Source organism: Eurytemora carolleeae, unplaced genomic scaffold (assembly GCF_000591075.1).
Source record: "Eurytemora carolleeae unplaced genomic scaffold, Eaff_2.0 scaffold42, whole genome shotgun sequence".
Classification (NCBI taxonomy): Eukaryota; Metazoa; Arthropoda; class Copepoda; order Calanoida; family Temoridae; genus Eurytemora; species Eurytemora carolleeae.
Window position 1 is genome coordinate 242,058 of NW_019396063.1, and position 26,714 is coordinate 268,771.

The following is a 26,714-nucleotide window of genomic DNA, read 5'->3' on the forward strand; positions in this document are numbered from 1 at the left end:
TCCAAGGCTATATTTGAATCAATGAACCCCTTGCTTCCACAGCCAATGCCCGGAGAAAGATGAAAACGCATTAAAACTTATTTATTTTAAGTTAAAGAAGTTTTCTCAGACCTATTAATTATTGGGCCTATTTTTATTCAGTTTTTAGTGACATAATTTCTAGTGGGATGTCCCCGCTTCACAACAGCATCCTTTACAAATCTATATAAGTAACAATAACGAAGATGCATTACTTTCTATCTTGAAAAATGTTAATTTTGACAAATTTCTGCATTCTCTTTGGAGTAAAAGTATGCACATCACTTTTATGAAAATCCACAAATGAAAAAAATAAGTTTTACAACAGAAAAATAAGGAAATTTCAGTCATTCTGGATCAAAGAATGATTTAAAGGTACTGCTGTGAATTGAACTTGCCTCTTTGTAAATGAATGGTCACATGAAATAATAGTTAACATTTTTAAGATTTCAAGGATCGCTCTTTAAAATTTTGAGATTCTTAAAAATAACCGTTCTAAAAATTAGCTTGATTTCCACAATGCAAAATGTGGACGCCGAGTTCCGATATAAGATATTTACGATTGGGGTTTCTTTGTTCAGGTGAATATCTTCTTTCCGAGTCAAACTTTAACCCTATATGGCTGAGGGGGGGGTCAATTTGACTTCCCACCCTATCGTTTTTTTGCGATAACTCAAAAAGTGTTTGAGCTAGGCAGCTTACTTTTTGTATATTTGCAGTACGCATGCAGTACGCTTTACAGTTTTTATTAGCATAGTCAGTGACGTCGTTAAAGGTTGCAATCTTAAATTATTTTTTCCATAGATCTTTCCAAGATTTTATCTTGTTTACAAATATAAATGTTTGCTAAATTTAACCCATGGATTCCTTCATACTTTGCAAACAAAGATTTACTAATTATTTACATCGTATACTTGAAAAGGTAAATAAAAGCTTTGCATGCAATGTTCTTCATGAAGAATATGGATCAGAAAGATTGGTAAAGATAGGCATCGTTTTTATGAACCAACGAAATTTTTTAAAACGAATGAAATTGTTCTTGAACGATGCTGTCCTTCGGAAAATGTAAATGTATTGTAAAAAAACTATTTAAAATCGTTAAAGATCGATTGCATTGTATTGATCAGCCAAACCGTTAATAAAATATTTATAAATAGTCTGTTCGAACAAACTTGAAAAAACGTAGTTTTTTACGAACCAAACGAATTTTTTGAACGAACTTTAAAAAAAACTATCGTTACAACTACGTTTTTGGGAAATTTAAAATTTTACTTTAACACTGGTTCCCTCAACCAACTGGTATCCCTTGGTAAAGCAAAATTCTCTGAACTTTCTTGAAAATTAGTTGTAAATAATGTAAATAATAATGTAAATAATTATTATTTATCATCCTTTTATGGATAACCTGGCAGAAAAGAGAGGATGAAAACATGAAAACACGTCAATGAACATAATTGAAGTATGAACAAAAGAATGCATAATTTTAAGAAATAATTTGATAATAGAGACTGGTGTCAGTTTAATTAAGAATAAATTGTTTGGTATTCTCACGACTCTAATTTCTTGCCTCGATTTTATGTGTTTTTTAGAAAAATTTAACTACCGAACCACCTTTTGTCTTATAGCAATATGTCAGACATTTTTTAACCCCTAAATTTGAAAATAAAAACCATCTTTAAAAAGGCCCATGTTCGTCGATTTTCTAACTTGAAAGTTTGATTCTGAAAGCAGAAATCCGCAAGGCAATGTTTTAAGAAATCTAAAAGGAAAAAATCTATTTTAATAAGAGAAAAAAAAATTACAACGACACTCTCTTTAGTAAAGATAAAAGAAAATACCGGTTACCTGTTTAAACAAATATATTTATCAACATAATAATGAATAAAATAATCTTCTCAGTCTAAATAAAAATGAATTGTTGGTTTCGCATAATATATATTTTAGAGTATTTTTGGATATTTTAGGTTTAATAAGTCTAGATCCCACTGTAATATTTTTCAATAAAATTGACTTGTTTAGAAACGAAAAGTTTAAATCCCATAATGCATAGTTTGTAGTTAGTGTCTGGGGAATGAACTAAAGATTGACTAGTCAAACTGTGAGATTTATTATTCGGCAGTTCTGGATTCATCTTGGCAAAAATTTGGTTCATTTCAAAGTTAGCAATATATGGCTAAATCGCGACTTGTAAATTACATGTAGAACGTCATGAAATCTTGAAAATTAAATATTCAATACACATTTTTGCTGACTTTCCAAAAATTATCTGTAAGCTAAAAAACCGGTTTTGTTGGTGTAACGAATGAAAATTTTGAGATAAAAACTGTGAGACTAATTGAGGCATTTACCGGTCCTTTACTGATACAGGCAGTGTGTATACAATATAACTAGAGGATATTTATAAATATTTGTGGATTGGCAAGAATATTTGATGCTGAATCAGGTCGGAGCAAAGAGTACATGATGCTGAATCAGGTCTGAGCAAAGAGTAAATGATGCTGAATCAGGTCGGAGCAAAGAGTACATGATGGTGAATCAGATCGGAGCAATGAGTACATGATTCTGAATCAGGTCGGAGCAAATAGTACATGATGTCGAATCAGGTCGGAGCAAAGAGTAAATGATGCTAAATGAGGTCGGAGCAAAGAGTATATGATGCTGAATCAAGTCGGAGCAAAGAATGCATGATGCTAAATCAGGAAGAAGCAAAGAATACATGATGCTGGATCAGGTCGGAGCAAAAAGATTTTCAAGTATTTGATCGTCTATTTCATTCGGAGTAGCAATCTGGCAAGATTACGGTAACATAAGCTTTAACATGAATATATCAGATTTAAATAAGCTTAAATCTGGATAATATCAGGCCAGGTTGAGCTTAAATCTGGATAATATCAGGCCAGATTGAGCTTAGATATTAGATCTTCTAATAACAGAACAGAATGAGCTTAAACTTCTGAGGTCCAGATCGGAGTGAGCATTGATCTAATAATATTAGATCAGTATGTGCTCAGATCTAAAAATATCAGATCAGAGTGAGCTAAGATCTAATAATATCAGATCAGAGTGAGCTTAGATCCAATAATATCAGATCTGAGTGAGCTTAGATCCTATATTATCAGATCAGAGTGTGCTTAGATCAACCAATATCAGATCTGAGTGTGCTTAGATCCAATAATATCAGATCAGAGTGAGCTTAGATCCAATAATATCAGATCAGAGTGAGCTTAGATCCTATATTATCAGATCAGAGTGTGCTTAGATCCAATATCATCAGATCTGAGTGTGCTTAGATCTAAAAATATCAGATCAGAGTGAGCTTAGATCCAATAATTTCAGATCAGAGTGAGCTTAGATCTAATAATATCAGATCAGAGTGTGCTTAGATCCTATATTATCAGATCTGAGTGAGCTTAGATCTAATAATATCAGATCAGAGTGAGCTTAGATCCAATAATATCAGATCTGAGTGAGCTTAGATCCTATATTATCAGATCTGAGTGAGCTCAGATCCAATAATATCAGATCAGAGTGAGCTTAGATCCAATAATATCAGATCTGAGTGAGCTCAGATCCAATAATATCAGATCAGAGTGTGCTTAGATCCGACATGATCAGATTAGTGTAAATGAAGTCAAAAGCCATTCATAAGCAAAATCAGGTCCCAAAAAAGTGGGTGATGGGTTCTATTAAAATCAGTCAAAATATACAAAGAAAAAATCAATTCTAGATGAGCTTAAATTAGGAAAAGCAATTCTGTTCAAAATAAGCTTTGATTCTGTCAATATTTTACTAGAAGAGGTCAGAAAAATATTTGATCTTGCAAGATCAGGGTAGCATATATGTATATAAAAAGCATTATTCGTTTTACATGAGGGTAAAATATGTAAGCTTTGATCAGTTAACAATATAAAAATAACTTTATTTTTGCAAGATCTATATAAAATATGTAAGCTTAGATCTTGCAATCAGATTGAGTTTCATAAGGTCCAAAATTAATTAAAATTCGGAACCGTAAAGATACTCATTTTAGAGAAAATAATTGTATGAACTGTCAATGCCCATTTTTCATTAAACATTGTTAAAATATTACGTCATCATTGTGTAGTGTGTACAGATTTACTATTATATCTGAAACGCTGTGATTCAGTCGGATTTATCATCGTGCATGTTCCAGACTAACTAAAGGGAGACCAAGGGTTGAATTCAATTAAAACGCCTTGGGTTATTAGTCTAACTGTGTCACGGAAGGTAGACTTTAATGGCGGAGAGATCGTTTAAACCAAATCCAGATCTAGATTCTACTCTAGACTCATTTTAGGACTGATACTTTTCAAGGTCTGGTTAAAACTTCTCCGTGTGGTTTGAGTTTGACTGTGAAACTTCTCCGGGTGTAGGATTTAGCACTAACTAATTTTCTGGTGCTTCAGTCTTGGGTTTCACTGTGTTGCTAACAAGAAGATTTAATAATGAACCTTCTTAGCTTTTTTAACACTCCTGCTCTTTTTTGGGTGAGAAGGTTTCAACTTAAAGTAATCATTAGAACCCAGACGTCTCATCGCCCAGAGTTATTTTCTTTGGGCACATTTGATATACTCTAACTGAGGTGTTGCCACCGAACACAATTATCGCATGTTTGAATTTGTCATTTTTGGACAAATCTTAGCTCAGTGCATCACCACAAATAGAACCTTGAATGAAGAGAAGAATCTTGAAATTATTATTTTATTTTAAAAGGGGAGAAAATACTCATTTTCAGATTTTCGATCTCCATGACGAATTTTTTTTGGAAGTTTTGTATAATACTATATCAAGGTGTCTCTGAATACTGGTTCGGAACTAGGGTGACTCTGGAGACTGGTTCAGAACAGTTATCAGGGTATATCCGTGTATGGGTTCGGAAAAGTTTTCAGGGTGTATCCGTATACTTGTTCAGTACAGTTATCAGGGTGAAAACGGATACTGGTTCGAAACAGTTATCAAGGTGGTTCTGGATACTGGTTCAGTTCTGTTATCAGGGTGTATCTGGAGAGTGGTTCGGAACTGTTTTTTTGGATACTGATCCGGGATTGTTATCCGGGTAAATCTGGAGACTGGTTCAGAACGTTTATCTGGGTGTATCTGGGGACTGGTTCAGAACGGTATGTTACTTGAGAAAAGTTTCTCCAAGATCGGAGGTTCCGGAACCAAACCAACCAGACGAAGATAGAAAATTCTCTGCATTGCTTGCTGAGACAGGTTTCTTAGGAAGGGTAGCTTTTCCAGAACACGAGTTAGATATTGGGGTTTCTTCTGAGCCTCTGGATTGTAGGTCACATGATCTCTGAGGGCGGCGAGAATACGTTCATTTAACTGCTCAACCTTAACTCCTTCAGCTAACCCTTCACGATCTGAAACAAAATTAAATTTAGAAATGGAAAACAATTTGAGTTGATTTAAATTCTATAATTTCAACATAAATCAGAAAATTTGGCAGACTGGATTTCAAATAGCAGTAATCAACTAATCAGTAACAATATATTTGAAAAATGCATTTTGTCTATTTTGTGCAAGGTAGCCAGTATCTACCCACTAATGGTATGTTTAGAACACAAAAGCAGAAACGGCAAGATAAATATATATTATCAATGATAACAGTTAGAATTGGTTAAACTTCACGTTAAGGGTTTCCAGCGAAAAGGATAAATCGGTAAAAAAAAATTTGCCAAAATTTCGCTTGAGAAATTTCTCTTTAATCTGTTTCGGGGAAAAAAGCTAAAATTTCACGAATAAAAAATTATTAATTATGATATGATAGAGCTTCCAATGCTAAGCTCTCAGAGAAGAGAATTCCATAAGTTTTTTGCGCAATTGATTGTTTCAGATACAATACTTGCGGTTTTCGAGACAAAAAATGTTTCGCGAAATTATTTTTTGCCAAATTTCGCATCGTTTTCGCATTTTTTCGCTTAATTCATTTTCGCGAAAGTAAGTCCAACAACTAACGACTATTTTTTAGAAATTATCATAAATTGTGAGTTAATCCACTTTTAAACATTCTTAAAGAAAAGTTAGGCCAGTTAACATTTTAAGTTATTTAGTTAGAACCGTTTCTTAAAAAGTTTTATTTGAATGGTTCTAATCTGAACACAAAGAGTTGACAAAAACAGGAGGTCTAATTGTAGGTTTGGTTTATCCCAGAGCTTCAAAAAAATAATCCAGTAGTTTTCCTCCTGCTACCCCCGTCTCTCATGTTACCATGGAAATAATGCGTACACTCTATACTCCAAACTATTGCTCAGTCCTGACGTTTGAGACGGATGGTTTACGCAATCAGTGATGGTTGAATAAGATGAGGCTTGATTTAAAACTGGACGCTTTGAACTCTCTGAATGTTGTCATATGTCGTGTGCTGTGTAGAAAGAAGGCCTTGTGTGAAAATAGTTAAAATGTTTCTTCGCACAAAGAGACTAAATACTCACCACAAGTTCTAATTTTCTAATCATTTTATCTTTGCAATTTACTTTGATATTTAACTTTGATATTTCAAACAATGAAAATTTAAGATTTACACCACCAGGATATCAGATTTTGTGACGTGTGTTCAGTTGTACAGCTATAATATAACGGTTAAATTAAAAAATTTAGTTCAATTTATATTGAGATTGCTTGTAGTCTGCATTATCAAACTTAATTGTCAAAATACGGTGCAGAGCAGTATAGAATTCCTGTATTGAGAGATTAAAGCTTCTTATACTGACAAGAAACCGGCGAGACATTTATTAAGGTTTGCTCCAAACTCATGCTAGACCATGTTTAATTTTTCATGTTTCAACATAAACTGACTTTGATCTATATTTATAATTTTCTTAATTTGAAAACAAAAATATGTATTTGTTTACTAAGCACAAATATATAAGCGCGTTCATTACTAAGCATTTTGTTTGCGAAGATAATTAAAAGGTGAAAAGGGTATAACGTGCCTAATTATAAAGCCTAACTAAGCCTGTAAAAATACAGAGTTAAGCACACAAGCATGGTAAATTTAAAGCATTTTGAGTTCATGAATGAGAACAGGGTTACACCACATATTTTGTTTTAAAAATATTGTAAAATAGATTTTAAAACTTGGAAAAGAATATAAAACTAAACCTAAACAACTTCCCTTGTAATATAGCACAATATCGAGATTTAGATGGAAAGTCGTTGTAATTTTTATAGGAGGAAATATTTCCAATTGACCTCAGATTTGGCTTTGAATTTAGTCTTGGACTTTATACATTTTTTAGGCAAACCATTGGTTGTGCTTCTACCTTATCACTGGGCTACTTAAAAAAGTCTAAATCCTTGGAATTCGTAAAATCTTTATAAATGATGTTACTTTCTGATTAACAATTTATTAACGTTTCTATAGCTAATGTAATCCTATTTGTATATGCACGGTATTTAACCACCAAAACTTAAGGATGATCATTTTTAATTTAATTTTTAAAGTTAGTTTAAAACGAGGCAATTTCTGATATTTCTTTGAAACGTAATTAGAACTGGGAGTAAATGTATAGTAGTATCCCGTCTACGGACCGGTGATGAAGAATACTTCTATGGTCGATCTATCCATTTAATATGGTAGTGTACTGTACTTTTTATGTTATGTACTAATTGATTAAATAAATAAATGGATAAGAGGGATATGCCTGATTTACAACACGGTACCAAAACCTTTTACAGAAACCCCACAGTTTAAAATAATCAACTTGATTAAGTTAAATACAAATAAAAAAAATAATAAAAGCTGGTATAGGCTTTCAGCGAAAAATAATCGCTTTTGATCGCTACTGATCTTACTGCCATCTGTTAATCTGGAGAAAATTGTTATACTGAATAACGTAGCATCCAAACAAATTCAAAAAGTTGCAATATACGACTATACGACTTGGATCGTAAAAAAATCTATTTGATTTCAAACAAATCATTCAGATATTGCAACCTATATTCATCGATTATTTTTCGGCGCATTCGTGTATAGTTTTGTATACAATGCACTTAAAACGCCGAAATAGTTGGCCGCCAAACAAATAACAAATATTATGAAATTTTAACTATATACGATTGAGTCGAAAAATAATCGATGAATTTTGGTTGTAATATCTGAATGATTTGTTTGAAATTAAATTGACTATTTTACCATATGAGTCGTATATTGCAACTTTCTGAATTTGTATGGACGTTACTCTATTCAGTATAAGTCGTTTTTAACATTTTTCTCCTTATAGACGCAACAGATGGAATTAAGATTAATAACGATCAAAAGCAATTATTTTTCGCCATAAGCCTGTACCCCCTTTTATTTTTCACGAACACTCCATTTAAGAATCAGGTTGAATTATGCAGAAGTTGAATTTGTATAAGTTTGGGGTTTGATGAAAGAACGGATATGTGGAATGTGTGGGATGAATCGGTCTAATTGGATATTCTTTTCTTGTCTCATAAAATATACTTTTATCCATGCAGATTATAATAACCGAGGCGGGAGGGGGGNGGGGGTAGATAGATATACAGATAGATAGATAGATAAATAGATAGATAGAAAGTGAGAAAGAAAGATATTAAGTGAGACCATGTATAGATATAGGAAGTATAAGCTAAGCTGTAAATGTGATTTAAGTTGAAATTTATGTTTTTGAGTAAGTTTTTGGAAGTGAGATACAATATATGCACCGTTTGCAAGTGGTATGATACAATGTAATAAGTAATTGAGATACAATGTATTAATATAATGTAATAAGGAAGTGAGATACAATGTAAGATTCTAAGAAAGTAAGATACAATGTAAGATTATAAGGAAGTGAGATACAATGAAGGATTATTAGGAGATGATATACTATCATAGGATTTTTAGGAAGTGAGATCTAATTTAGGATAGTTATGAAGTAAGGTATACAATGTAGGACTTTTAAGAAGTAAAATAAATGTAGGATTATTAAGAAGTAAGATACACAATGTAGGGCTTTTAGGAAGTGAAATAAAATGAAGGATTATTAGGAAGTAAGATATACAATGTAGAACTGTTAAGAAGTGAAATAAAATGAAGGATTATTAGGAAGTGAGATACGATGTAGAATTTTTAGAGAGAAAAAAAAGAGATAGAAAAGAAAAAGAATTTGGAGAGTTAGAAAGATAAGTTAAGAGACCAATATAGCTGATGTAAACAAGGTGGTTTATTGCTTGTGGCTAATTCTCGAAGTTTTGATGAGTTTAGGAAAGATTAATTGAACGAGCGAAAAACCAGAAAATTGCCGAGTTCTTAAATAGTTTATATTTAAATGCTTCATTAGGTTGCTGATGACTCTATTTTAAACATCTAAATCAGAATCAATGAGGTAGTTTAAGAACAAGGTGAATTATAACCTTCCCTCCCAAACCCCCAGGCCCCCCCTTCCTTCTTTCAGCGATACTCAAAAAAATCCCTTGAATCTTTAATCTACTTCAATAGAAGATTGACGTTGACTATCCCTTTAAATAAATAATGATGTTGACTATCTCTTTAAACAATGAGTTAGGTTGACTATCCCTTTCAACAAAGATTGACGTTGACTATTGTTTAAACAAAGAGTTACGTTGACTATCCCTTTAAATAAAAAATGATGTTGACTATCCCTTTATCTACTACCCCTTTGATGGAATAGTTACTTTGACTATCCCTGTAGTTAAATAGTTAAGTTGACTTTTCCTTTCACTGAAGAGTGACATTGGCTATCCCTTTTCTTAAAGAGCGAAATTGACCAGCATCCCTTTAATCAAAGATTGATGTTCACTATCACTTAACTGGAGAGTGACATTGACTATCCATTAACTGATAAGTGGCATTGGCTAGTACCCCTTTAATAAAAGAGTAATGTTGATTATCCCTTTAACTGAAAAGTGACGTTGATTATCCCTTTAAATAAACCAAGGCATTAAACTAATCGATCTAAATATAAAACGTCAGTATAAAAACCACAAAGCTATTTATCTAATGCTCGTTCTTTATCTTCAAAGTTTCAGAGACCAGAATCAAAACTGTCAATATCAGATGGAAAGAATAAAATATTAAAATTTTATCTGGTATTTAGAATTTATATCTCTAATATCATCCAACAAAATGTGTCTCATATCTATGTCAGGTGTAATTTTATCTGATCTTTTTCTTCTATCTTGTGTTTGGTATTAGATTTATTTGTCTGGTCCGTCTTTAATAGTGGCTGGTTTCAAATCCATTATTTCTGGTATCTGGTGTATTTGTGTCTGGCAACAATTTGTGCACTAAGTCGTCACCAGACACAAATTTTTACCAATATTACTATATATATATATAGAGAGAGATCTTAATGTATACATATAATATATATACATATATTCATTCAACTTTATTATATACATGTACTATAAACATGGGGCGTTCTCCATGGAAGCGCTTGGACAGTAGTGCCGGTCTCAATTTCATTGACTGAATATCTTTTAATAATAATAATAACTATACATGATGTTTTATGCCTTGCAGCAATCTTCAGTAGTAAATCTTTCATTAACTCACTTAATTAATATATGCTGCACACATCGTCTAGCAATAATATTTCTTGAACTATAGAACATGTTCTGAACTTATTTTAAGAACACCCTTACATAAATAAAAAATACATATACATATATGAAGAAATATCAACAGTATACATAGTATATCTGGTATGTATATTTAATTGCTAAGTCCGCAGGCTTTAAATTTGGATTGTATCCAGGATTTCTTTTAATATTTAAAATTCAAATTTGATTAATCACAATAAAATATATATGTTTAGCAGGGTTCAGTGTTTTAATACAAAAAATGAATGAGTTATTTACTGGTTTAAAATCAAAATCGAATCAAATTTTAAGAAAATCCTAACATATCACAAGATTCAAGCCTTATTTTGTCTCGATGGCAGTTAAATTTTGAAAATCTCTGATTAATCACTTTAGATCAATAATATCTGCTCTACTTTTTTAATTTTAAGCCAACACATTTTCTGTAGATTTATAGATTCACCTTGTAGTTATACAGTATTCATGCAGACCCCATAGTGCGCGGTAAATACCCTTTACATGCATAGTTAACCAGTTTATAGAAATTTTCTTTGTATCGTGTTCGTCGCACTTTATTGGCAAGATCATTTTCTTCTCATCGTAGATTTTTTAATCAAACCTTCCTTAATCGATTTGTCATACGCCAAAAAACTGAAATTATATCCTATAGCAAAAAAGTTAAAAAGGAACTTTTAAAAAACTGTTTCAATAGTTAGAACATTAACCTAGCTCGGAGAAAAGAATTTCAATTTTTTCATTGATTTCGTGATTTCATGTTAAAGTGCACATTAAGGCAATATATGTGCATAGTGCAGGTAAACTGTGTAAGCGGGAATTTAGCAACGATATTTTTCGCAACGTTGCTCGGTGTGCAAACTTGCAATCCCTAACCTGCAATTTCCTTTTGAGTGATGTGAGGTGAGGCTTCAATTAGTGTAAATTATGGACTTTTAATTTATACAGTTTTTGTTTAGGGTATAATTATACTATTAGATCTTGATTATTATCGCTTAACAGTATATTTATCAAAGGTTGGAAAATATATATGTTTTGTCACCGCGTTAACCTTTTTGCAACTATATTTACTTCTCTACAATTAAAGGGACTGTAGGGATATTTAACTATACTTGTGTGTAGTTAAAAGGACTGTAGAGGTATTTAACTATGCTTCTCTGTAATTAAAGGTACTGTAAAGGTATTTAACTATACTTCTCTATAATTAAAGGGACTGTAAAGGTATTTAACTATACTTGTGTGTAGTTAAAAGGACTGTAGAGGTATTTAACTATACTTCTCTGTAATTAAAGGGACTGTAAAGGTATTTAACTATACTTCTCTGTAATTAAAGGGACTGTAAAGGTATTTAACTATACTTCTCTGTAATTAAAGGGACTGTAAAGGTATTTAACTACACTTCTCTGTAATTAAAGGGACTGTAAAGTTATTTAACTATACTTCTGTGTAATTAAAAGGACTGTAGAGGTATTTAACTATACTTCTGTGTAGTTAAAAGGACTGTAGAGGTATTTAACTATACTTCTGTGTAATTAAAAGGACTGTCGAGGTATTTAACTATACTTCTGTGTAATTAAAAGGACTGTATAGGTATTTAACTATACTTCTCTGTAATTAAAGGGACTGTAGAGGTATTTAACTATACTTCTCTGTAATAAAGGGACTGAAGAGGTATTTAACTATACTTCTGTGTAATTAAAAGGACTATAAGGTATTTAAATATACTTCTGTGTAGTTAAAGGAACTGTAGAGGTATTTAATTATACTTCTGTGTAATTAAAGGAACTGTAGTGGTATTTAATTATACTTCTGTGTAATTAAAGGAACTGTAGTGGTATTTAATTATACTTCTGTGTAATTAAAGGAACTGTAGTGGTATTTAATTATACTTCTGTGTAATTAAAGGAACTGTAGTGGTATTTAATTATACTTCTGTGTAATTAAAGGAACTGTAGTGGTATTTAATTATACTTCTGTGTAATTAAAGGAACTGTAGTGGTATTTAATTATACTTCTGTGTAATTAAAGGAACTGTAGTGGTATTTAATTATACTTCTGTGTAATTAAAGGAACTGTAGTGGTATTTAATTATACTTCTGTGTAATTAAAGGAACTGTAGTGGTATTTAATTATACTTCTGTGTAATTAAAGGAACTGTAGTGGTATTTAATTATACTTCTGTGTAATTAAAGGAACTGTAGTGGTATTTAATTATACTTCTGTGTAATTAAAGGAACTGTAGTGGTATTTAATTATACTTCTGTGTAACTAAAGGAACTGTAGTGGTATTTAATTATACTTCTGTGTAATTAAAGGAACTATAGAGGTATTTAACTATACTTCTTTGTAATTAAAGGATTTGTAGAGGTATTCTCAAGTGACTCTTCTCTCCATTTATTAAGTGCCACATGTACGACACCTCTTTTTAAAACTTTGTCGGATCAAGAATGACTGGGATGTCAAAAATCTGTTCTTTTGAAAGTTGATAATTTAAGAAACAATAAGGAAGAACTTTTCAGAATTTAACACTTATCAAGCGACGATATCCCACACTTTATTGATCAGATAAAGGTTTAAATGGTATAAAGGTTTGAATCTGGCATTCTGCTCTTTAAATATTAGATCTAAAGTCCCTTTCAGTGGAAAATACTCCTTATAAACAACAAATTGTGCATGTTGAAATCAGGGAAAATAAAATTAAAAATTTTCAAATCTAATCATAAGATTTTTATATTTTGTAAAAGCGGAGAAAGAAAATTCAAGTTTATGGGATCCATAAACAAAACTCATGATTGAAAATCTCCATAACGAGAGGGTTCCTAATTTTTAGCTCGGTTGCATATGGACTCAATATGCATGTAAATATTGTGTATTGTATATTTGTAAGATATCCATATTAATTTTATAATACGTTGCTTGTCTGTCTGTTTGTTTGTAACCGATAAACGTCAACAATTTTTGTAATACCTTACATGACCCCAGGGAAGATTTAAAAAAAAAATACCAATTTAAGGACAAATGCGGATTTCTGTTTTATAAACAATTTGGCTGAAATTTATCAAATTAAACACTTTCCAAGCTAGAAACACAGCACTTTCTTCTGCACTATTGATCAGACAAAGGTTTACAGGATAACAAAAAAATTAGGAGAGAATGCGGCTCGGAAACAGAATTCGTGGGGCTTATATATACCCCCCTCCCCACTCTCTAGCTGTATAAGGTATAATAATGCTAGTGAGGGTAGTTTGTTTCAAAAAATGACGCTTTAATTACACACTTTTCTTTGTTGCACGTATTCGCCTTCGTTTGGATTCATTCATTTGCAATTTCAAAATTTTCAAATCAAATTCAATGCATTTGGCACCCATTTTGCATTCTTCAGATCAAACGCTAATCAATCTGACAGAATACTAGATCGAGATGAAGTGCTTGATAGTAATTTTATAAAATATTTAAAAGAAACCAAATAAAAACATCGTTACATTGTTTTAAATTTTACGTCATATCAATGACATGTCACTACGAGATGTTAATTTAAACTTCTCCAAAAGTAGAGGAATAAAGTTATCAAGAAAACTGAAGAGGGAGGGGGAGGGTAGGAAGCTTGGTGATTAGAACCTGAATTGAAATTATATAATAATAGTAGGTCCTATCTTGATGTCAACATAATTAGGGATATTGGGTAACAATAAGAGAAATTTGATACAATTTTAAGTGGAACCAACCATATTTAAACCGCGGCTTAAATTTAAACCGCCGCTCAAATTCTTTAAATTCGGCCACTGTATACTTCAAATTTTTTACATCATCAACAGTTCCAAGATTTGTATGATAGTGTAAAAAAAATTATGCAAACTGATTTTTAAAGTAACGATAAATATATTTTGTTCCCTTCAACTTACCTGTATGCACATTAACATGGATTCTCAACTGAGATCTGGTTTTAAAACTCTAAAAACAGATCAAAAGTTTCTATTTTAAAAGTTCTGAATTAAATAAAAATAAATTAGACTTTTAGAAAAGTTATTTTGCTTCAATCTCATTTACGTAGGTAATTTGTTAAATCACGACTGTTATGTATATTTACAACTTGTAACCAGTTTAAAGTTTGTTTGATTTAATTCAAGCTGTTAAGGATCAAACTTCTTTGAAAATAATTTAAACCTGGGTTAAAAAATAAAACAAAACAAAAGTTACAAATAATACAAATTTTTTTGTCTGATTTCCTTTGGACATTGTTCACAATTAAACTGAGAACTCCTGAAAAAAAACTAGAATTATTCAAAGCTTTGGAGAAAATAAAAAAACTAGAAAAATGTAAACTCTACAGAGAGAACCAGAAAACTCTGGAACAAGAAGACGACTTTTAGACTCAATTAGATACTTTAAATAATCCAATGAACATGAAGCACAGCAGTTTTGCAGCAAACCCATTTAACTTAATACTATAACTAATTGCCTTCTAACAGTATCAAATACACTTAAATAAATTATTTTAATGTCGTCCTCCTATTCCATGGTTTTCTGGTTCTCACTGTATCCAAATCTATGACGCACTTATGATTAACTACTAATGAAGACGTATGAAAAGGTTCTACCCTATACTCTCGAATGAAAAGGTTCTAACCTATGCTCTCGAATGAAAAGGTTCTAACCTATGCTNCCTCCTTTAAACTCATTAATTCTTTATTTACAGATTGCATCTTTTAAGACGAAATCTTTGACTGTGTGTTTTCGACATAATTGTCATTAATTGTTCTTGCTGATGTGGAGTTTACCGTACAATTTTTGCCCCAATAACACCTCTGATTAAAAAACTACTTTTTCAGTTTGATAAATTAAATTATGAAAAATGGATTAACATTTATGACCTATTTATCTAGAATACTTATAAGAGCTGATTTCTTTGATTTTAAAATTAACTCGATTAACTCAAATTCAGATTCTATAACTTTAAATCTCAAAGCTGTCTGCAAATTTGTAGTTAAATATACATTTTTACAATTAACTAGCTATTGTATGCTCATTCTAAAATTATAAACAATTTTTGTATAATTATTTTCACAGAAAAGGTTTGCATAATACTCCTTCGATGAGTAAATATAATAAACAATACATTGTTATTAACATTATGTGCCCAGAGTGCAAGTATGCAGGGGGGGGGGAGTAATTCTGAGGATAGTTCAAAGATCAAATTTAAGTTTGCTTTAACAAAGAGCTGATGAACTGGGCGAGGTCCTATGAGGGGGAGGGGGGGGGGTGCAATTATAAAGTACAAGGTCCGGAGAGAATGGAGGGGAGGATGCAATTATAAAGTATAAGGCTTAGAGGGAACAATGTAATAACATTCTGGATGATTACGTCATAAATAATTGCATGGATAAATTGCATCGTAAATTTTTGAAAACAAAACAAGCAACAAATATATTCGCTTTATTTACTGTAAAAAGATTGTGCTCAAAAATAAAGATGATCCTTAATTATAGGTACAACAGACGTTTTTTCCAAGTAAACCTTCAATTACAGAGTGGCATGTTAGATTCACAAGGGCACTGTTTATACCTTTGTAAGCTCATTGAGAAACTCCACAGACCACCATCCTTTATGACTTTAAATAATGTTTAGAGTTCCTTTAAATGACAGTTATTTTTTTCTAATGTTGAAAAGTTTGTGTTTTTTTAATACATTTATTTTATGTATTTCGTTTAGAAGTCCCCGTTAAAATCCGTCAATCATATTTGACCCATAAACAGGTTGCAAAGATATAGGGATTAGAACATATTAGTTTGTGGCAATGACTCATTTCCTTTCTTTAATTCAAATACGATCTTATTACCTGAATTTCCATTGACTAGTATAAGAGCTGCCAAGCAAGCATAAGCTGAAGCGTCGATGTCTATTTGCTGAAGAGATTTAGAAAGCTCTGTAATTCCGTCCAACCAATCTCCTAGGGTCGTCTTCACTTGGTTCCGATGAAGAACAACACCATTACAGAAGGTAAACTTCTGACTGTCAGGGAGAGATCTGAAAAACAAATTTTTATAATAATTGCATAATTAAAAGGACTGTACGCGCAATTGTAGGATACCCTCCGTGCAAAAATGTCGGATTCACAACGGTACCCTTGAAACCTTTATCTGAGTAATGTTGAAGATATTGTCATTTTTCCAGGCTAAACAGTGTTTAATTTTTATAATTCCTATATGTTTTCCTGCAGTATAATTGCGCAAGTCACTTTTGTAGTAAAAGCACAGGTGAAACTAATCAGTTTTCAAAACTATTACATTGATATCAAATTCATGATTTATCATAGAATACTTTTCAAGGGTACAGTCGTGAATCGGGCATTGCCATTTTTGCATATAGTAAATTGAAATTACGCTTACAGTTAGAAAAGGGAGTTGACTAGACAGAAGGAGAATGTCAAATGTATACTATGTATAACCACTGCTACGACTTTGTGACCTCGTAGCCCCTGTGGTCTTGATTATATGAGAATATGAGTAAGCTTTTGGCTGTGTAACAAAATCAAATACACTTAATTATTGCCTTAATGTCGTCTTTCTCTTTTCGGTTTCTCACAGTATATACTGAAAATGGTACACTTTCTGTGTTTTTGTTACGTATATACCTGTGTGCTAGCCTGAGTGTAAAGAGTTGAAGGCAGGAAGATCTGAAAAGAAGTTCTCTATCAGGTTTCTGTAGTTCATTGTATCCAGGTATCCTATCACAGAACTTATATATCACGTCTATACTTGAGGTTAGGATAGAGTAGAACTGGGAGATCCTGAACCAAAACGAAATATTCAATCAAATATTTCAAGCAAAAAAAAGTTACTTTGAAAAAAAAGATTGGATTTTAGGTAGGTTTTTATATTCTTTAATGTCTAAATGTCTAAATATTTGCAACCTGATGATGTAAATCTATGATATTTCAAAATTTGGTGATTTAAACAAACACTTAAAGGTTTACAACTGCAGTTGTGAGATTAGAAAATTAAAGTTTTGCCAAAAATTCAGTTCCTTTCTAATCCAACTTATTAAAACTAATTTTTTTAGAGAACGTAAAATTCAAATAAGTTTCGATTGGTTTGATTGAATTTTAGTTTTCCTTGCAGCCTCGCTAGAAATAAGACCAGCCTTACTATCGAGATCTTCATCCGTCATCTCTATATACTAGAATTTCATTTGTTAGTTCATTTGTAATCTCTATACAATAGAATATCATTGGTTAGTTTATTTGTCATCTCTATATACTAGAATATCATTTGTTAGTTCATTTGTAATCTCTATACAATAGAATATCATTGGTTAGTTTATTTGTCATCTCTATATACTAGAATATCATTGGTTAGTACATCTGTCATCTCAATATACTAGAATATCGTTGGTTAGTTCATCTGTCATCTCTATATACTAGAATATCATTGGTTAGTTCATCTGTCATCTCTATAGAATAGAATATCATTGGTTACTAGAACATCATTGGTCAGTTCATCCGTCATCTCTATATACTAGAATATTATGGTTAGTTCATCCGTCATCTCTATAGAATAGAATATCATTGGTTACTAGAACATCATTGGTCAGTTCATCTGTCATCTCTATATACTAGAATATCATTGGTTAGTTCATCTGTCATCTCTTTATACTAGAATATCATTGGTCAGTTTATCTGTCATCTCCATTTACTAGAATATCATTGGTTAGTTCATCTGTCATCTCTATATACTAGAATATCGTTGGTAAGTTTATCCGTCATATCTATATACTAGAATAGCATTGGTTAGTTCATCCATCATCTATATATTTTAGAACATCATTGGTCAGTTCATCTGTCATCTCTATATACTAGAATATCATTGGTTAGTTCATCTGTCATCTCTATATACTAGAATATCATTGGTTGTTCACCTATCATCTCTATATACTATAATATCGTTGGTTAGTTTATCCGTCATCTCTATATTCTACAAATTCAACAATATCTTAGGTTAGTTTATCTGTCATCATACTGAAATATCATAGGTTAGTTTATCTGTCATCATACTGAAATATCATTGGTAAGTTTATTTATCATCATGTAGAAATTTCTTTTAACTATTTTAAACTTATTTTTCTTTTTATCTTTAACTTATTTTTTCCATTTTTTGTCCTATACACGTCTTTTGTCCTATACACGTCTTTTGTCCTATACACGTCTTTTGTTAGTTACAGCAAACTATTGGATACGTACAGTTTACCCTTTGTTCAAGACTCAGACCTAGTGCTTCGCATTTCAACCAATTATTCCAATTATTGCAAAAATTTACATTTCAAATCAGCTTATATACTCTGCCTATTCTGGTCAAGTTAAAAGGACTGTAACCTAGGTTTAGGTGACCCTCTATGCAAAGATGGCAATACGACGCTGTGGTACTCTAAAAGCATTATCTTTAAAGGGAGTGATCGGCAATGTATGGTGGTTAAACTAAATTTGTAGTACTGTAAACAAATTTTGTTAGGATTTATTTGAGACATATTAAACGTTTCTACGATGTATATTTACTGAGTTTGAGCTCAAAGTCGACGTTCAAAATCATGAATTTGGGTGGGTACGTTTTCAGAATCGGTTTTTTTAAATTATTAAATAACAAAGACAAAAAATGTTACAAAAATTCTACATAAACAAATTAGTTGTTTAGGAACAGGCTGAGAAAAAAATTAACTCTTATCATCGAAATTAAGTAATCTTATTCAACAATTAGTTTCTATAATCTCTCATTATTCACAAAGATTTTCTGCAGATTACTGGAATTTTTATTGAAAAGACGACATTTGAAGAATCTGTAGAAATCTGCTAACAAATTCATAGAAAATAAGAAATTCAATATAATGATGAAAACGAAACAATTGATTCTAACATTGATTTATTGACAAATTTTTTTGAGAAATATGTTTCTAATTAGTTTTCTGCATGATTTTTACATTATTGTTCGTCTTCATTATTTAATAATTTAAAATAAAAACAATTTTTTAAACGTACCCACCCAAATTCATGATTTTAGACGTCGACTTTGCACTAAAACTCAGTAATTATACATCGTAAAAACGTGTATATGTCTCAAATGAATGCTAAAAACATTTTCCACAATACTGCATACTCAGTTTAACCACCATACATTGCCGGTCACTCCCTTTAACCCTGCAGTATGTTTGTGCACACCTAGAAAAATATATAAATACCACTCCTACGGTTTACTAAATCAACCTCACCCTAAACAATTCCTGCATCTCCGACTCAAATTTGTCTAAATACTAAATACTTCCTGATCTACTAGTTTACTTATTTTACCCTAGATATATCCATATTTAATATTTTCCTCAAGGTTGGAGAAATACCAAAGCCCAGTTCCTAGGAATTATCATAGTATGCATTAAATGCTGTATTTTTGAAATCGTCTTTACTCTACGCGGCATTTAATCATCATCATATTAATAAAAAACTGAGATTTTCAAAATGTGGACTGCCTACAAAAAAAAATAGATTTTTTGGGGCTCTCGTTCATTGCAAAGTTATATCTGAATTGTTTCACATCAGTGTTCTATAGATGGGTTTAACATATTTTAAATCATGATTAGAAGCCACCCTTCATTTTTGGACAGTCCTAAAATTTGGCAAACTTGTTTTTGTTTAGCCTCAGTGCATTCAGATAATGGTTGTCAAGTGCCTGTCATGGGGTTTCAAGATTATTATTTCGCGGTTTAAAACAAAATGTACAGTACAAACTAGACACTGGAAACCAACATGAGAAAGAAAACCTTTTTACTGAAAAATTATAATTTAGGTATAAGAATATAATTACAATTATAATACTTTACCTAAATTAATCTAATGCTAAAAAACATATAATAAAAAACTTGGTTTTTCTACTTTTGTCCTTTCTTAAGTTTCCGGCACCACGTAACCACGTTGTATTGAAAGTAATTAATTAGTCCTCCCACGGTGATAAATTGTTTAATTTGTTCAAGGAATGTTACTCGGAATTAAGGATGTGACATATCAGTTTTTAAAGGTAGGATAAGTGCGGAGGGGGTGGGAAAGGGTAGACTAAAAAACCAAACCTGGATAAATACAATCCTGTCCCTAGACCCTAGCTCCCAAACCTGGAAAAATAATATCCTATACCCAACCCCAAAATCCGGAGAAATACAATACCATCCCTAACCCCAAATCCAGGAGAAATGGCGTCCTATCCCAAACCCCAAAACCCGGTGAAATTCAATCCTTTCACTGGCCTCCAAACCCGTAGAAATAAAATCCTGTCCCTAACTCCCATACCCGGAGAAATTCAATCCTATCCCTATTTCCCTTACGCGGAGAAATACAATCCTATCTGTAACCCCCAAACCCAGAGACATACAATCGTATCCCTAACCCTCAAAACAGGAGAAACACAATCGTATCCCTAACCCCTAAACCTGGAGAAATACAATCCTATTTCATTAACTCCCAAACCCGGAAAAATACAATCCTATATCATTAACTCCCAAACCCGGAGAAATACAATCCTATTTCATTAACTCCCAAAACCGGAGAAAAACAATCCTATATCATTAACTCCCAAACCCGGAGAAATACAATCCTATATCATTAACTCCCAAGCCCGGAGAAATACAATCCTATTTCATTAACTCCCAAACCCGGAGAAATACAATCCTATTTCATTAACTCCCCAACCCGGATAAATACAATCCTATCCCTAACCCCCNACCAGGATACAAAAGGGTATACCAGGATACAAAATTGTTTACCAGGATACAAAAAGGTATATCAGGATACAAAAGGGTATACCAGGATACAAAATGGTAAACCAGGATACAAAAGGGTATACCAGGATACAAAATTGTTTACCAGGATACAAAAAGGTATATCAGGATACAAAAGGGTATACCAGGATACAAAATGGTAAACCAGGATACAAAAGGGTATACCAGGATACAAAATTGTTTACCAGGATACAAAAAGGTATATCAGGATACAAAAGGGTATACCAGGATACAAAATGGTAAACCAGGATACAAAAGGGTATACCAGGATACAAAATTGTTTACCAGGATACAAAAAGGTATATCTGGATACAAAAGGGTATACCAGGATACAAAATGGTAAACCAGGATACAAAAGGGTATACCAAGATACAAAATTTTGAATGTAGACTACAGCACATGTAACTAGTTCTACTTCTATCACGTCTTAAACCTTCACTCAATGCATTGTACATATATACACTATTGTCTGGTGAAAATAATGGAACATTATATGATCATGCTAATCATATCTTGGTCAAAATTACAGACCCTGCTTCAACAACATATTTCAGGTTGCTTTAAGACTCTAAAGAGGTTTGTAAAACCCGCTATAATTTCACATGTCTTTTAATTCTCAAATTTTAAATTAGGTTAGTTCCAATTTCTGAATTAAAATCAACACTTTTTTACGATGTTTAAAGTGGGACACCCTGTTCCGTTCCTGTTGATAATATACACCATAATGGCAGAGTACCTGGGCATGTCATAATTTGCAAAACTAAATTATGCTTTATCTTTCAACCCAATTGCACAAAAGATTATTTATTTAAAACATTTTATGAGATGTAGGGATCGTGAATAAATTTTATAGCTAGTTCATTTGGTTAAAAGAAATCAACCATAATTTAGAATGGTAAACAAATCCTTTATATTTGATTCTATTTCATGCTAAATCAGTTAACCTAAACACAGTTTAACACATTCACGTTCTCTTTGTAAAATTCTCATAGTATTGACCAAAAAGAGATCGAAGAGGGCAAAATGAGTTCAGCTTGTCCATTTCAAAGTCCCCAGCTATGATTGTAATGAGAATAGTGCTTTATTACGACTTCATTATACCACTACTCGATATTCACCGCGGAAACTTTTGATTTCAAACGATTAACTACTAATCCGTAAAAATGTCTTGTATTCCAACGATCCCTCATTGGTCAAAATCGGATTTTGTCGGAACTAAATAGGTATTCAAAGGAATTATCTAAATCCATCAGATATTAAAACATACGGTCCTTGATAACGGATCTTTAAATTTAAAAGTTCCGATCACTTGACAATAGTTCTTACTTAATATTTTTGATAAATAATACTCGAATTAACCACAACACACGTCTGCCCTCGGATGAATTGGTTTTTGTACAGTTTTTAGACCCAGACTATTGCCGGAGGCAAGTCTCTGCAGATACAGTGAAGCAAAAATACTGAGAATAACTCAATCAAAAATTTGAGCTTAACTATAGGCCTCAAACTTTAGTCATTCACAGTGATACAGCTTAGTCTAGATTTGCTCCTTGATTAAGTAACTATTGTTTTTAAATTTCCTTTTGGCATTAAAATTATCAGTTTCTAGAGACCTACCATCTAGAGAGTGGCAAGACCGATTTACAACGGAACACTTTAAATCTCTTTCTGAGTAAAAAAAATATTTACGTTTTTCTGCGTAAAAGAAATATAAATACGCTCAATTTACTTCATTTTGTCAACAATTTAAATGTGTACAAGTCACGCAAATCTGCCTCTTTTGTAAAAGTAAATTCAAGCTATATGAAGCATGAAGCCTGACCGCGCCAACCTGTCCATAGAGTTAGGTACAGTACAAACTGGGACCGGAAAGGTTGACCCGCCTCGGAAATTCAAATGTACTACGGCTCCCCGTGAAGTAACCTTTTCAGAGAAGCGCAGTAAAGAATATTAAATTGATAATAATAATTTTCTTTTACCATGTATCTTTGCAACTTGATGCTGTCAACCTTTGATGTTGCAATCTTTCATCTAACAGAATTTATAGTTTAAAATATCAAGGTCTACAACATTGGGTTGCTAAGATCGAAGGGATTGTATATCAGAATTTTTAGCAAGGACTCAATTTCTTTGGTCAATTTACTTTCCGACGAATGAAAATCAAAGGAATTGAGTTTTTGTCACAAACTTAAATGTTTAAATCCCTATATCTTTGGAACCTGATGGAGTAAACTTTTGATATTTCAAACTTAGATTATTTGATCTAACAGTTTACTTAGTTTGAAATAAATAAGGTCTAAGACATTGAGTTGCAAAGATATAGGTATTGGAAAATCAGAGTTTGTGGCAAAGACTCAATTCCTTTTTTAATATTCGATAAGATTGAATAAGTGATTTTAAACATGCACGCTTAGTGTTTCCATTTAGACTTGGTATTGCATTCCTTAGGCTCCCAGAGTAGGATAATTAGCTTGTATTATGTTTAATAACCGGGTTTTAATATTATACATAGTATATATATATATATATATATACAGAATACAGATGTAGATTTGATGCATATAATTGCTTACGCATCAGGGCACAACTTACCAACCATGGTTTTTAATTCAATTGTAATTATAAATTTTTTCCCAAGAAAAATGAAAAAAAATGCAATGCAAAATAAATTTCAAAATTCATTTTAACAAAATTAAAAATGGTTAAGATTCAACCTCTGTGAACTTTGTGTTATTTCCTATCTACAAAAAAAACTTTGGGTTCTAACCAACAAATTATAATTCCTTTATTTTTGCAACCATATGTCAACATTGGATATTTTAAACTTTGACTATTTGATCTTGCAGAATACTTAATTTAAAAGGTCTATAATGACATCAAGTTGCAAGAATATAAGGAGTAGGATATTATAGTTTCAGGCAAAAATTACTTCTTTTAAGGGATAGTAAATAGTTCAGGAAAACTTTATGCAATAAGGCTTTAATTTTAGGATGTTTTGCATATATTTTAGTTTCGGGAAAAAACATTAGTCCGTGCATAAGTAAGTGTGGTTAAAATGCAGTAAGTTTGTGGTTTGCAAGACAAATAGGTTGAATTATAAACTTCCACAGAGTCTCATTTGTTAAAATTTGTTTATTTATGCAAAACAAATGTAAAGCTGAGGAGCGATATATGAAGTACACAAAGGAACTGATTGCTCATATATTTGCGACTTGACGGTCTAAAATACTTTTTTCACAAGATTGTCAGCTTCAAATATCGAAGGTGGTTTGCGCCATCAGGTTGCAAAGATATAGGAAGTGCGTCGACTCACTCAACTAAGAATCTCAAAACCATGCAAAGACCATTCCCGGGGTTCTTCCGAGTTCCTCAACCAGAAATGTTAGGCAAATCGGTCAAGGGGTTCATGAGTTATGAATTTTGAAAATATCGAAGAAAATGATGAATTATATCTTATAAATTGAGGAAATTAGGGAAGTTTAAAAAAGATGAAAAGGAAGCTGAAAATGAGGTAAAAGGTGCTTGTTCTAACAATTAAGTAATTTCAAGAAATAATTTTAAATCAAATTGTTGTAATTTCATGCTTAGAATATTCTTTTAAACAATAGTTTAAATGCACAAAATCACGAGAATTACTGGAGTTATTTTCAATTTTGCAATTTTTTCATTGTCAGTATCTAAAAAAATCTGTTCGAATGTTTCAATATTGATTTCTTTTAACCTTTATCTGAGGAACTGTTGTTTGTTGTTAATCTAAAGTTGATAAGACTCATCGCAGACTTTTTTATCTTCGTCATAATCTCAAAAAAGTCGATTTCAAAAACATACAAGGCATTGTCAATCGCTAAAGGCACTCTTTAAATGAAGGGTAAACAAAAATATACAAAGGATTGTCAATCGCTAAAGGCACTCTTTAAATGAAGGGTCAACATACAAAGGATTGTCAATCGCTAAAGGCACTCTTTAAAAAAAGGTCAACAAAAAGTAACTAAAAAATTATCACAAATTTAAATTTTCATTCTGCTCAGTTGCTCTAAATGTATAATTGTAAACAGAATAAGATATCTCTTCAGTTTTGTACTTAATAAATTTGAAGAAAAACGTGACTCAAGGAGTCAATTGAACAAATAAGTATTTAAAAAAATGATTCTTAAATGCAGAGGTGGGACAAAAGAGTGATATTTTATGAACATATGCAAAAACACTAGTCAAATAAACAATCTTAATAGTTTTATCGTGCGCAGAGTAAATGCTCAGTGTTCGGAGATAAAATGGCAAAGCAAATTTAACGCTGAGAGGTTGTTTTAATGACAACAATGCGATATTGTTAGGCATCCTAAGATAATTCCACTCAAAACATTGAATTTTTTGTTTGAAACTGAACCAAGAAAGAATAATAAAAACAAAAAAATGTACGAAGGCATTTCTTGGTTTCAAAAACTTACGCTAATTCAAAACTCTTCTAAGATTTGCACGGTTTAGCCTGGCTAAAACTTGCAATTTATACTTTTAACCCGCGAAATGAAAGCGCCCTTTTTTGTTCTGAGAAACAGAAACCTGGGGCTCAATCGTTGCAATAATCTTGAAGAATCAGCCAGGGCTTCAACATTCAACAGCCAATAAGTTAAAATATGCAAAAGATAAAATGTCGAAATATCGAAATTTCAAAAGTCCATGAACTATCTAATTATTGAAAAGTCAGTGAAATGAAATGAAATGTTCAGTTTTTAGCAACAAAATAATAAGGTTTCATGAAAAGCTCCATATTTTTTTATTAAAATACATGCAGTTTAACTTTATCAAGCGTGTTTTAACATTAAATTGTACATTATTAGCAATAAGAGAAGAAAATATGGTGTAATTTTGAAATTTTAGTAATAAAATTTGTCACTTGCAGGGTAATTATGTATTAAAAAATTTCTAAGCATTTACTAAAATCTGTAGTTTAAATGAACCAAAGAAAGTTGGACACATTTGACCAAATTTCAAATTTTATGCTAATATCTAGACACATAATAATCAAGAAAATTATTTATTCTTTTCTAATTTGCGTATCTATATCCCCCCTCATCATCTTATCAACTCTTTAATGGTAAATTCCTTTGTATTTCATGGACATGATCCTTTCTTTATTCAAAATACTGCCGGTTGCCATGAGCTATATTCCTATCATGAACTCCGCGTCTGGTTGGATGCATTTCTGGGAATTTTTATTTCATATCTCAGGATAAAGCTTGAGGGTACATCTAGTTACAAGTATTCTTGCACTTATTTTCATTGCCATCATTCAGAATTTT

General features: G+C 31.8%; 1 protein-coding gene across 2 annotated transcripts in view; it reads right to left on the reverse strand.

Moving 5' to 3' along the window:
• Positions 1-1,961: 1,961 nt before the first annotated feature.
• The window catches only part of LOC111709236 (probable nuclear hormone receptor HR38), a 40,428-nt gene continuing 15,675 nt past the window's right edge, over positions 1,962-26,714 (reverse strand). For both annotated transcript variants that reach the window (XM_023482872.1, XM_023482865.1), the window contains exons 6-9: positions 17,720-17,784; positions 17,240-17,395; positions 16,445-16,632; positions 1,962-5,405 (exon numbers count right to left, since the gene is read on the reverse strand). In XM_023482872.1, the coding sequence (XP_023338640.1) occupies positions 5,149-5,405; positions 16,445-16,632; positions 17,240-17,395; positions 17,720-17,784 (666 nt within the window). In that variant the 3' untranslated portion in view covers positions 1,962-5,148. The remainder of the gene's footprint in view (positions 5,406-16,444; positions 16,633-17,239; positions 17,396-17,719; positions 17,785-26,714) is intronic.